We start from the raw sequence: 13,743 nt of genomic DNA, 5'->3' as shown, positions 1-13,743 counted from the left end.
AACGGACTACAGTATGAGACACAGTAACGCAACTCTCTCTAAAGTTTACACATCAAGAATTCTGATCTTTGAAGGGTGTAGGGATGATCGCGTCTGACTGGAGCTGGACCGGACACATTCTACCGCATGTGCGTCTGTGCGTACAGAAAGTTTCTCACTTAAGGGCCTTTTTTTGGTTAAATACGTCCACACTGCAAACATGTTGCTTCAGAGAAGCACGTGCAGGTCTCGGTTTCTGTTTGCGTCATCACAACATTTCGGACGTGTTGTTTCGGTGATAAAAGTCTTTCGGACGGAAACCGAAAATGCTCTTTTGGGCCATTTTCAGTCGGAAATTTTCGGTGGCCAAATATTCGGTGTATCCCTTAAATAAAATTAAATAGAAATAATGATTGCAATGTAAGGTATATCTTAAGTGTGTTTAAGAAAAAAATTCCTTGTTGGACACATGCAGTGTGCATAGGTTAAATTACACTACTGCTGATTGAAATATGCTGAGTGCGTGTGTGTGTGTGTGTTTGTGGGATTGAGATGTAAAGGTAAGGTGATACTTGCTGACTTATTGATGATATATGAGCGTTGCAAGGCAATGCTTTTATAGTGCAGCACACTTACCATAGAATAACAATCTGATATACATTTCTCCACACCTGAATCAAAGGGCAAACAAGCTGTTTAACTGTTTAAACTGTCTCTGCGGTTTGTTTTTTTCTGCGGGTTAAAGATGAAAGAATATTGTTAATTAGCTATTTGTATTTGGGCTATGAATAGTCATTGGGATGCTTTTGGGCAAGTTTTGAATGTTATTTGGGTTGGTTTTCATATGAGAATCTGGCAACCTTGGCTGTGCGCTTGCGCAGATGTTCGGATTACATGTACATGTAAACGAAAATTTCAGATCACAAAATCAGATTATAATGTTTTGCATAGCAACAGTTTGTGCTACATATATGAATGTGACCAAAAAACTTCACGGCCTAAACTGACATTTAGTTCACAAGCAATCCGTTCACACCACATACTGATAGTGTACAATGCTTGTCTGTGACAGATAATAACAGGGGGTCATAACAACGCTGTCTGGAGATTGATGTGACCTGATGTTATTTTAGGACACAAGATAAGCCATAAGAATTGGCATTGACTGTAGCTGCTAGGGGTGGGCGGTATGACTTAAAAAAAATTATTTCACCGTAACGATACATTTCACAAAATATATGTTTTTTTTTTGTTCAGCTGCAGCAAACTGAGATGCGTATGACCAGACAGGGTAAATACCTGTATATGAAAGAAGAATATCTAGATATAGAGATTATAAAGTTGACACGTGCTATAAGGTGATCTATCCAATGTTCCACTCAAGGTCTTCAAACTGATAATATTTTGCAAGCTAGCGGAAAAAGACTCGGCAAACTTTCCACTTCATACACAACTCCACTGAGCAGGCGGGTTTCATAACCTCAAGGGAGATCATCTCCTTAACAACCTCTAGATTTCATTTGTTGTCAAGCAGACGCTCTACGAATACACAAATCACAGGTAAAGACTACAGGGAAAACAATTGGTGGATATGCGAGAGGCTATTAAGGGAACGCTCTCTAAAAAAAACATTGAGAAGCCTTTCCTAGTCACAGAGGAAAAATGCAAGGCCTTCAGGAAGGCTGGCACAATAATACATTCTTCTCCAAAAACTTGCAAACCCAATGCAGCTTAATATAAACAAAGCAGTTTAAGCAAAAGAGTGTTGGAGTGGATTTAAACACAGGGTGAATAAGACACATGACTAGGTTGTTTACGCATCACTATGACTAGTGTCAGGTGTTTGTGCGAATCCCTAATGTACATATTAAACTCGGCTCACAGCTGCTTATATAAGTAACACCTCAATTTGCACAGCTTATTGGTTTGGATAAAATGCGAGAGAAATCCAAAACTGAGCCATATCTAAAGACTAGAACATCACAGAGACTTCATAGAGATCAAGGCAAATTTATTTAGGTAAAGTCAAGTCACATTTATTTGGGTGAGCTGTGGACTGAGCTGTTGGTAGCAATACGCAATCTTACTGTTATGGTGCTTTTCCATTGCATAGTACCCCATAGTTTGGGTCGGATCGGCTTACTTTTGGGGGCTTTGCCACTGGGTGCAGTACGTAGTACACGATACTTTTTTTAGTACCACCTCGTCGTGATTCCAAGCGACCCTAGCTGATACCAAAACTTGACGTGCAGATCACTGATTGGTCTGAAAGAATCGTCACTACCAGCGTTATCGCTATAAGGTAAAAGATTAGCTTTACCTTTATGCGAGCTTGTGCTGTCTCGTAAGTAAACCTGTTGTCATCTGTGCTCTGCTATAAGTTCCCAAACTCCTTTTTGGGATGAAAAACATCCACTGGTTGAGAATCAGGAACACCATAACAGTTTTTTTCCAGATTAGCAGTTTGTGGCGGCACGTTCGCGACGCGCACGTCCGCATATATGCTTAAATGCAACTTAAATGAGGCTCAGCGGAGCGCATCGGCTGACGCCACGGGTGTTTGTACAAAACACTAAGACTGTAGTGATAAACGCGATGTGCAAACATCTATTTGTGGTGGCCAATTTTAATTTTGTGGCGGAATGAGAAATAAATGTATGGGAATGTACGACGCTCTCACTTGTATGATGTCACAGCAGTAGGCAGTGCAAATATAACAACACGCCTATAATCCCTCCCACTCTGAAGTGTTAATAAACTCGATGGAAAAGCTAACCAAGCCAAATTGAGGTGAGCTGACCCGACCTGACCCAAACCGTGGGGTACTATGCAATGGAAAAGCGCCATTAGATGTCGCTAAAAAACACATTGCACCTTTAAGCGCACCCCAGCACCACAAACCTACAAAATTGTAAGTGATGTCTTTGAGACTATAGCTGGAACATAAAAATAAAAACGGGTTTAACAGAATTTACTAAATCCTAAAATAAGCCAATTGATCGTTTTCATGTGATGTCACGCGGAACATCCCACTGGAGGGCAAGAAAGTGCTATCTGCCGTAAGAAGTGAGTAATTTCTTCGTTTAACCTAAATACTGAAAAGTTGTTGTGCAATAAATCACACTTAACAACGAGGAGCAAGCCTGTGCTATGCTTCTACAGAATGCCGTCAGAGAAGAAAACCTTGAAAGGAGGAATTTGTACATTTTTTGCTGGAATCCTATGTGCCTTTGTCCCCAGTGAGGGGATACAATGGCAGCCATCAGTAATATATACACTCGTATTTACAGTCAGTGACCATTTCATCAAAGGTAACCTCACGTAACAGAACATATATAAAAGGGTGCTAAGTTAAGCCAATGTCAGCAGACTCCCCAGGGGTTGAAAAAAAGCCTAGGAAAAAAACCCTATGGGAAAAGTCCTAGGAGGGGAAAAAACCCTTGGGAGAGAGCCAGACATAGCTGGTTCTATAGATAAGATATATTATATAATAGGTAAGATTTTTTACAATTTTATAGGAATTAAACATAATATAGATGGGTGATTCTCACGAAACCATTGAAACACCACGGCACTAATGATTTTAGCTTTAAAATGTGTAATATAGTAACATATCAACATAAGAATTTATAATTGGAAATTTTATCTCATTTTCTGCTGAAATTCTCATTATCGGCTGTGTTTGAACATGCGTTATGTTGTACTTTAATCAAATTAACACAAAAATATTAGGAAAAAAAATAAATGGATGTTTTGCTAGACTACTTTAGATGACAGAAAAAATATTTACTGAATATTCATGTATAATAATAATGAAGAAAAATTAGGAAAATTATGTTTCCATGCCTGATGTTCTCATCCTCCGCAACACTTTTTGAGAACAGTTTAAGCACACATACAGAATTTTAATAAAGTTTGATTTTGAGTGACCAAGCACATGGACCAGTTACTTCAAGATGGCTACCAGGTAAGATCATTTTTTTACAGTTAATTTGAAATATTGTCTTGTCAGAATGCTTACACGACATTTTGATTCTCATTACCGCAACAGATGCTTATTAAATGTTAATTTAATTAATAGAAGCATAATACTTTGATTTTAAATGCATGTGCAGAATAGTGCTGCCTCACGATTAGTCACGACTAATCGTTTGCAGAATAAAAGTTTTTGTTTACATAATATATGTGTGTTTACTGTGTATAATAATTATGTAAATATAAATACAAACACATACATGTATAATTTTAAGAAAAATATAAATTTATATAATAAATATTTTTATTTATATATAATTTTAATTATATATAAATGTAAACATGTATATACACATGCAAATGTTTCTTATTTACATACATGCATGTGTCTGTGTGCATTTATACATAATTATTATACACAGTACACCCACATATATTATGTAAACAAAAACTTTTATTCTGCAAATGATTAGTTGCGACTAATCGTGAGGCAGCACTAGTGCAGAATCTCCAAATTATGTTCTTTCAGGTTTGTCATGTCATTTTGAAAATATGTCAGTGTTGATGTTTTCTGACTGTTGCGGTAATGAGATTTTTTAGGACAAATGTTTTAAATTATGTTACAACAAGTGTTAAATGATAAGTAAAAGTTTTTAAAGTAATGTTCCCATTTACTCCAGACTTTGTTTTTCAATGTCTGGTGGGGAAAAAAGTAAATTTAAGCAATTTTTACATTTTAATGCTTGACATTTTTAAAACCAAGTTTTCGTGAGAATCACCCAGATGTATGTATACAGATAAATAGATACAATATGATAACATAATATTAATATCCTGGCGGCAGTGCAAGGAATTTTCACAAAATAGATGTAAACATCGCCTAAGTGGAGGTCTGGCAGGAATCCGGCAGTTTTTTCAAAGACTATTAAATACGGAATTGGGTGCTACGTATAGATCGCAAAACCCAAAAACTTGAATCATGCATTGTCCAAAATCATGTGAACAGTTAACATTTTATACACCCTGAAAACTATTCGACAACACGCCAATCATAATTGGTTGGTGATCTAGGATTACTGCTTACTAAAAGACACACCATGCTGAACAATCCTATCTGAAGGTTATTAGAAATTTGAGCGCTATGACTGCTGACACCTTGAATGCTATTGTTGGCTGGGCTTCAACTGCTTTGCTTTCTAAGGTTTGACTCCTGAGTATCATTTAAAGATGGCTTTGGATAACAAGAGCAAATATTTTGTGACCAATATTAACACCGCGGGAAAATGTATTAACTTTTATAGCTCATACAATGAGTCATCAACTTTTATACATGCAGCTGTTCCTACACAATAAAAAATGCAGCATAAGTTAAAACAACCTGGTTTTGCAAGTAAATTCAAACTACTATTTTAAGTTTGGGCTCGTGAAAAGTTGACATAACTTACAAAATCAAGTTGTTTAACTTAAATTTTAAGTTAAAGTAACATATAAAATGCATTTTTTTTAGAGTGTAGCTCAACTGGTAAAGTATTGCGCAAAAGGTTATGCATCGACTACCAAGGAACACAAAAACAGAAAAAATTATACCTTGTAAGTCACCTACAGTATGATCATAAAAATGTCTGAAAAGTGCACTAAGGTAAACACAACACACCATGCCAAAAAAGACAAAACAAACAAAAACAAGTTTACCTGTTGATCATCTACAGTACTTCATGCACCGTTCTTCTTTTGCTAGTGTCACTGGCACATCCAAACCAGCACTATTAAAAAGCCAAGGATGTCAGTAATTTAAAGCTACTTTATACAGCAGACAATAATGGGTTAACCGAGACACCGTCATTAAATCAACAGACCTGTTATTAGGGAAAACAGCATAATGCCCCTGAGCACTTCCCTTCAGCTTATAAGAGCATTCACAGATACTGTATACAGTAATTACCCCCAAATAACAATTGACATCATCAATCAGCATCAGTTAAACCCTTGTGCCGAACCACTAAGCTGGAAAAATGCATAACAAGCAGTTGTGGAGTCTCCCGCAATACGTCAAACCTGACGAAACTGAACAGAGTTCTCCAGTCACATGAGGATACATCAGAAGAATAAGTTAGTTATCTACGATTTTTTTAATCTGTCAATTAATTCTGTCATCATTTTCTCACTCTCATGTTGTTACAAACCTGAAACCAAAGGAAGATATTTTGAGGAACACTGTAAAAAAAATCCGTAGAAATTGCAGCTGGGTTGCCTGTAATTTACAGTAGATTTAAATTTATGTTATTTACTGGCAACATTTTGTTCAAAGTTAAATGAACATTAAACATTTACAAGTCTTTGTCTTTACAGAATAAAACTAAAAAAACAGCATCAAGCAAAACATTCTGGGAAACAAAATCTGAAGCAAAAAACAGAAAAAGGTTGATATGATTTCTGGTTCCCAGAATGCTTTGCATGAGGCTGTTATAGTTTTATTCTGTAAAGAGAAAGACTTGTTAATATTTAAAATTTATTTAACTTTGAACAAACTCTTGCCAGTAAATAACATACATTTAAATCTACGGTAAATTACAGGCAACCCAGCTGCAATAACACTGTAATTTCTACGGAATTTTTTTTTTACAGTGAATGTTCGTAATCAAACTGTTCGTGAGCCCCATTCACTTCCATAGTTTTTTTTATCCTACTATGGAAGTAAATGGTACAGAGGCCGAGAGAGACCATGCACTATTATTATTTTTGCTTGTTTGTTTTCTCGTGATCTCGACATAACAAAAGTTGTATTCTTGAGATGTGAATAAAGCTTACGTGTACTCTATAGACGTGTTGTTTTGTTTGTAAACAGCAAAAGCATATTTTGCTAAACTGACATGGATGAACAAATGAGATTTTACTTGGATCAGAGATTCGCTCAAGCTGAAGTAGATTTGTCAATATTTACAATCTTACAGTGGTGAATTTAGGGACCGTCTTTAAGTTACTCAATAATATACATGTTTCTATTTTTAACAGCATTTAAATGGAGTGCCTAAAAGTCAACAAACAGTCACAAAACCAACGTGTTAATGTGGATCTCAGCTATAATGCACACTTTTTAGATTTTTGATATTTATTTAAATAAACTGTTAAATACTATTGAAGATAGAAACAGTATTACTTTATAGATGGTCCCTAAATTCACGAACATGAACCGTCCAACTTTATTTATTAAGTCTATCGGCTACACGTGTGGTAACGGCAAAGACCCCAACTCATATGCATTAGCAGTCCACTTCAAAATACACTAAATATTATGAACAGGAAATTACATTTGGATTATCATGTCAGATCATGAAAAAATTAAGTCGTGATCACAAGAAAACAACTTTTGTTATCTCGAGACAACAAGAAATTAAGTTGTGATCATGAGAAAACCAGCAAGCAAAAACAACACGAGTGCATGTCCTCTCTCGGCCTCCGCAGAATTGGGCTCACGAACGGTTTGATTATGATCGTTCCTCAAAATATCTTCCTTCGTGTTCATCAGAACGAATTCATTTATACAGGTTTGTAACAACATGAGAGCGTGTAAACCATGACAAAATTTTCATTTTGGGGTGAACTATCCCTTTAATAAAAATAATGGTTAGATTACACTATTTTGTGGTGTTCTTGTTACAGTGTAATTATAGATTTAGGTACTTATTAATATTAACATGCACATATAGGATTAGGGTTAACTGCATGTAATTATGCATAATTTACTCTTATTACTATTCAATCAGTACTGTTACAAAGATTGTAAAATATTGTCACCAAAGTTATAATAAAGTATAATAAACATTTCGTAAGGTTTAAATAACCATCCATAAAGCACGTGCCTTGACATTTCAGAGAAACAAAACATTATCTTAACAGACCAGTTTTGTGTTCTACGTGGCCACGTCTCGTGACGTTTTCGCAAGGATGACTTAAACTTCACAAACTTTACAACACACAAACGTAACCCACAGATAACAACCATGCATGACATTTTACTCTTAAACAGTAGTGTCTTTAAGGCTAATAATAACCCAAATCCAAGGGATCAGACAAGAAAGAAACATCAAAATTGTAACGTTTACAGATGTGAGAAATAAACAATAAAGATGAAGATAGGTAACGTATACAATATTCACAATGCTGCGTATAACGTCTGCTAACAGGCCATCAAAACATCACTATTGCTTATAACTAGTTGCAGCATCACAGAACGTTCACATCCTATAATTAAACCACCGATTTGTTGTCTAAAACACGAATTAACCTGACACGCATCTGACGCGGACGATAGCTCTAAACCACACTGACGAGATTAATGGTTAGCCAGCTAGCCAGGTAAATCAAATACAGCAAAAAGACAACACACCTCACCTTAAAACTTGATTTTTGTCGAGCTGTAAACGCGTGTCAGGTCCGTTACCTGACGGTGCACTTGACAAAAGGGGACATGAGGGAAAACCCGTTTAAACCCCTAAGCCGGATCCTTTATTTCTACAACACTGACCCATTCACAATACCGCGGCGTGTCACTGACACAAGAGGCGGGGGGATGACGTCATTTGAGAGCGCCGCCTCGCAAATATTAATATTCAGTAGACTCCTCTATTCTCTTCTCTATTGGATGACACTCAGGGTTACTTAATGTATATATTAAGTAAAAAATGACGTTGTGTTGTAAGATTGGTCACCAAGGAAGGCTGCGTTTATGTCATTAATATTCATAACGCGAGCCTTGAAGTAGGAGGATTCGTCAGGTTTTCCCAGTTGCACGAGGCAGAACTTACTTAAAAGCGTCGTTCTGGAGAAGATGCGGAAAGGTCAAGTTTGAGTTATAATTTAATGGATCGACAGTACGTGAGCATCTTAACGCTCCAATTCTTTAGTTTACTTATTTAATGAATTATTGCACACGATTGTTTGAGTGCACGTGTGAGGGAGCACGTTTGCTGCAGGTTATTCTTCTATAACTAACTTATAAATTAAAGCCCAATCACGAATTCCGATCTCAGAGTGTAACAGAGTTAGAATAGTAATTCGTTTTATCGTGAATTATACTTAATTTGACGGAGCTGTTAAATGTATGTTGTAATGATGCCCTCGTGTGGTTTGGTTTTGACCGGGATACAGAAATACACGGTTTGACGAAATATGGCGTTGTATGGTAAATACACGCTGTTGATGCCTCACGTCTGCAGGGAAACACCACATTTTTCACTTAACACATCCAAAATCAGATGATGTGTTCTTTCCGTGCGGGAGGCGCGCAACAGTCTCAATTCATCGGGTCCTGAGGGTGTTCGTGTGACCTTTGTCTACTGTTAGATGCAGAGGAAAGTTGAAGAAGTGACACTCGTTTAAAAATAGGATGTCTTTAATGCATAGGAAATTGTGTAACAGGCGCACTGATGAACTCGGCATAGTGGGTGGCGTAGTCGGACTTCTGTACCTTAAACAGTTGCTGGAAAACGTTGAATTACTTTAAACTAAACTAGTAATAAATAAAATAATACATTGCGTTTAAAAACATGCGCAATGCAACATTTTCCTTGCGTTTTGTACCATAATTTGGATGGAAATAGGCAGAGCTGGGTAGTAACGGATGTAATCTGGATTACGTAATCAGATTAAAAAAGTACTTCTAATTGGATTAAACTTCATTTTAAAATACTAGTAGACTACTGTTACATTTTATGGATTACATATTATTCACGTGACGTCACACTATGGCAGTATGATGATGTTCTCTCTTTTATACATTTTTCATAATAAATTTACTTACCTATCACTGGATGCAAAGGCATGATTTGGATAGGGACGCTAGGGACATGTCCTCCCTACCAATATCCAGGGAACACTAAACTGTCCCTAGAAATAATTTCGACCAAACAATGAATCTAAATGTATAACCACTGATGTCCGTTTGTTTTTTTTATGTTTTGCTTATTTTATTTAAAATAAAGCAGATCTGGAGGAAATATTCTGGTTCAGTTTTTAACTTGCCATGCCAGATTTTTTACTGCCATCACAAATAAGTTAAAATTAACCAAAAATAATAAATAAAATAGAATTATTGTATATTTGTTGTTATTGGCCCATTAATTTTGATAAATAATATTATGATAACAAAAGTACTATTTGAACTATTGTTCAAGTTAACTGCGATAAACCTTTGTGACAATGCAGCTCTGAAGACAATTTTATTTATTTCCCCACTAATGTCAAAATCAAACTTATTGGATGTACAGACACCATTTCATTTTTAACGAAACTCGCAGTTTAAACAAACACTTCAGTTTTATTTGTGAGGTGAAATTTTAGACCTAGTTGCAGTGAATTTTGTGAAATTCAGTAGGCCTATTGTTTTTTGCAATGTAGCGGTTTTAGTTTTTAATAACTTAAAATTGAGTAAATATGTTTTAAATTCATAAAGAGTGATTCTGTTTTATTCAGTGTGTTACTATCAGTTGACACTAATAGCAAAGTAAATCAGTGTTAGTATTTTGAAGAATTATCTGTCCGTACATTGCACTTTAAAAATGAGTTTTTAAGGGTCTTGTTTGTGAAATAGAATTGAAAATATTGTTACCCTCTTTATATATTTGAAATCAAATAAGATTTCAAGATTTTTAAGAGAAAATAAGAAACGTAATCTAAATGTAATCCAAAAGTAGTCAGATTACGCTACCAACGATGTGTAATCTAAGAGATTATATTGCTGACTACAAATTTTCTCATGTAATTCGTAATCAGTAACGGATTAAAATTCATAAGTAATCTACCCAGCTCTGGAAATAGGCATATTGAAATTATATGCAGATTATATTACGTATAGTAAAACTAGGTGTTGTACGCTCCATATATGGTTGCTTTGGGGAAGAGTTATGAGGTGAAGGTGCATTCTTCCGTTCGTGCACATTCTCCAGTTTTGCTTTGTTTTATTCATCAGAAAATGTTTTAAGTACGCAAAATCTGCTTTATGCGTACGCACATTTAAGGATGAAATGTTTATAAGTGAGACCCCTGGTCCTATTAACATTTTCTAGTTACATTGGCAAGGAAATTGGTACCTTTTGGAGTTCAATGGTTTTTTGAATATGTTTGTCATAAAATGTGATCTGATTTTGATCCAGGTCAAGGGTATTGCCAAACAAAATGCGTCTAAAAATAATTACACAAAAATTCTGATCTTTCATGTCTATTAAACACACTCATTCAACATTCAAAATGACAGTGGAAAGTAAGTGAACCCTTAGAATTAATAACTGGTTGACCCCAAACAGGACGCTTGTGGATCAGACCTGTATATCGTTGAGGAGAAATTGTTCCTGGCAGAACTGCTTAAGCGCCGTCATAATTTTTGTACGTCTCATGTGTATGGCCCTCTTCAAGTCAATCCATAGCATCTCTATTGGGTTGGGGTCTGTGCTCAGACTTGGCCACTCCAAAAGTCGGCTTTTGTTTTTCTGAAGCCAGTCTGTTGAGGACTTGCTCTGGTGTTTTGGGTCGTTGTCCTGTTGAATAACCCACCTTCTACACAGTTTTAGCTGACGTACAGACATTATCCTTGTCTGATATACTTGGGAATTCATCTTCCCCTTAATGATTGCAAGCAGGCCAGCTCAAGATGTTTTGGGCCTGCTGTCTGATTTGCGAATCCTAACCCCAACTGTAGTAAGAAATGAGGGGGAACATAATCTGACAGGCTTTGGACACTACACCGGGAACCTGTGGTGATTTTTGTAGCCATTTAGTGTTTTGAAGTAAGACCACTTAAGCCCTGGGTGCTATTAATAAATTTTTATTGTGCTATTGTATTGCCTGACCCTACCAAGACACTTATCTGTTCAGTGATCTGTATAATGGCCTTTTAGAACACGCTTTAATATTACTGTCTATAGTCTATTATAGTTGCATGGTCAGGCTTCACACTTGGGAGTTATGTCAAGTCATATATGTTTGCATTCTTTAGTGAGACAGAAACAGAGGACACAAACAAAAATGTGGAGTGTGCAACTTTTTTTTTAGTTATGCACAACAAAACTTCAACAACTAAAACTTGGTAGATACTCTAACAGTTTACAGTTTTAAGAACAATAAAACGAGTAGGAAATCAAACACCACTCCTCCGTGGTCATGGTAACAATCGGTGCGGTCTCTCGCTCACAGAAAGAACAGCTTTTCTGAAAGCTGGATTGCTGGTTCTGAATGCAAGTACTGGCCTGACAGAAAGGCTACTTTATGTGCGTATTTGCATGGCGCAGGAACGCGAATTGTTCCTGGCCAGTTCCAATAAAGGTGGCACATCTTGAAAGTTAACCTGCGAAATACAACACTGTTAGCATGGGGCGCAGTTGTGGCCAACAGTCACAAGGCATGCATGAATGACATTTATATAAGAACGATTATTTTTTATAAGCTATACATAAGAAATCGTTATATACCGAACTGTATTCTTACCTCTGTAGGTGGTCAGGGGTTAGGTTTGCTGTGTTGTGCACCGTGATATAATGAGTGGGCAGGCCACAACCCTGGCGAATTGAATGAGCCATAAGGTAAAAATCAACCCTGAAGGAAGAAACAACAATTTATATTACATAACATTTAAATGCACTTCCTTTTCGCAAAACACTACACATCTAAATGTAGGACACAGATCAAGCAGTTAACCAACCAGTCTCTGTTGGTGACCGTGTGATCCAGGACGGTTCCTGGAGAAGGTGTCCCGAAGTGGTCAGAACCGTAGGAGTACAAGGTTGTGCTGATACGTTTCTGGACCACGATGAAAGCCAACTTTGGCTCGTAGTTTGGTATTGTCTCAAAGCATTTCAGAATCTGTGGGATCTCGTAATGCTCCACGGTCTTCAGCTGTCCGTCTGACACGCCGTCCCGATAGATGACAATCTTCTCTGGGAAGGTGTGGTTCACCTGGAATGGTTTATAGAAGGGGTTTTCAATTCTGCCGTTGCATAAACTCTTCAGAACAGGAGCAGGATTACAAACTCAAGGGTTATTTCCTTTCAATTATTAATGGCAGCTGCATCATTTTGTTGTATCATTTAAATATATCTTAGATTTCACTTTGGCTGTAAAGGAAACGCCATTTTTACCTCGTAGTACTTTTGAAGGGCGGCAAGCAGACAGACTCTGAAGCCGCTGATTATCTCTTCATGAGGCATTTGAAAAGTAACTCTGGAGTACCATTTGGTCAGCATGCTGTTGACAGTAAAAGACAGAGTTTTAGTTACAAGATATTAATAAACATTGTCTAAATACATTATTTAGCAATCGTTTCCATTGCAGATTTGCGCAAAACTTTACCATTATTTTCTAAATGTCGACAAAAGACTTGCGAAATGACGCGTTTCCATTAATCGATGCTATGCGACCGAAACGTAGTTTGTAGTCATGTGAATGTAGTCATTCCAAACATTACGTCGACTGATGTTGGTAGGTTTACTAATATCAAATCCACCGCACTAGACTATTAAAAGTGTTATCCCCAAACATTAATGCCAAGGAAAGCCCCTTATACTTAGGAGGGGCAACCTATAGGTGTTTCCTGGAAGTAATAGTACATGATTTTAAATCAAAAGAGATGTAGGAGTGTTTTCTAAACATTATTGGCAAAGAAAAGGCTCTCATACTTGGGAGCAGACATGTATTGAGTTGTTTCTGGGACGTTACTGCGTAATCTTCAATTAATAATCAGGGTTCCCACACCTTAGTTAACTTCAAATTCAAGGACCTTTCTTTTTAAAGACTTTCCGG

General features: G+C 36.7%; 2 protein-coding genes across 3 annotated transcripts in view; both read right to left on the bottom strand.

The window, feature by feature from the left end:
* The window catches only part of slc39a14 (solute carrier family 39 member 14), a 37,664-nt gene extending 29,149 nt beyond the window's left edge, over window positions 1-8,515 (bottom strand). Inside the window, exon 1 of the mRNA XM_055198571.2 lies at window positions 8,347-8,515. The gene's annotated coding sequence lies outside the window, so the exon portion shown is untranslated. The remainder of the gene's footprint in view (window positions 1-8,346) is intronic.
* Window positions 8,516-11,976: 3,461 nt separating this feature from the next.
* Window positions 11,977-13,743, bottom strand: part of piwil2 (piwi-like RNA-mediated gene silencing 2) — a 39,772-nt gene continuing 38,005 nt past the window's right edge. For both annotated transcript variants that reach the window (XM_073860417.1, XM_073860416.1), the window contains 4 exons: window positions 13,083-13,188; window positions 12,647-12,900; window positions 12,433-12,540; window positions 11,977-12,292 (listed from right to left, as the gene is read on the bottom strand). In XM_073860417.1, coding sequence (XP_073716518.1) covers window positions 12,136-12,292; window positions 12,433-12,540; window positions 12,647-12,900; window positions 13,083-13,188 — 625 coding nt within the window. In that variant the 3' untranslated portion in view covers window positions 11,977-12,135. The remainder of the gene's footprint in view (window positions 12,293-12,432; window positions 12,541-12,646; window positions 12,901-13,082; window positions 13,189-13,743) is intronic.

This window comes from Misgurnus anguillicaudatus, chromosome 22 (genome assembly GCF_027580225.2).
Source record: "Misgurnus anguillicaudatus chromosome 22, ASM2758022v2, whole genome shotgun sequence".
NCBI lineage: Eukaryota > Metazoa > Chordata > Actinopteri > Cypriniformes > Cobitidae > Misgurnus > Misgurnus anguillicaudatus.
The sequence above is the reverse complement of the archived record's forward strand: the minus strand, read 5'-3'. Positions and strand labels throughout refer to the sequence as shown.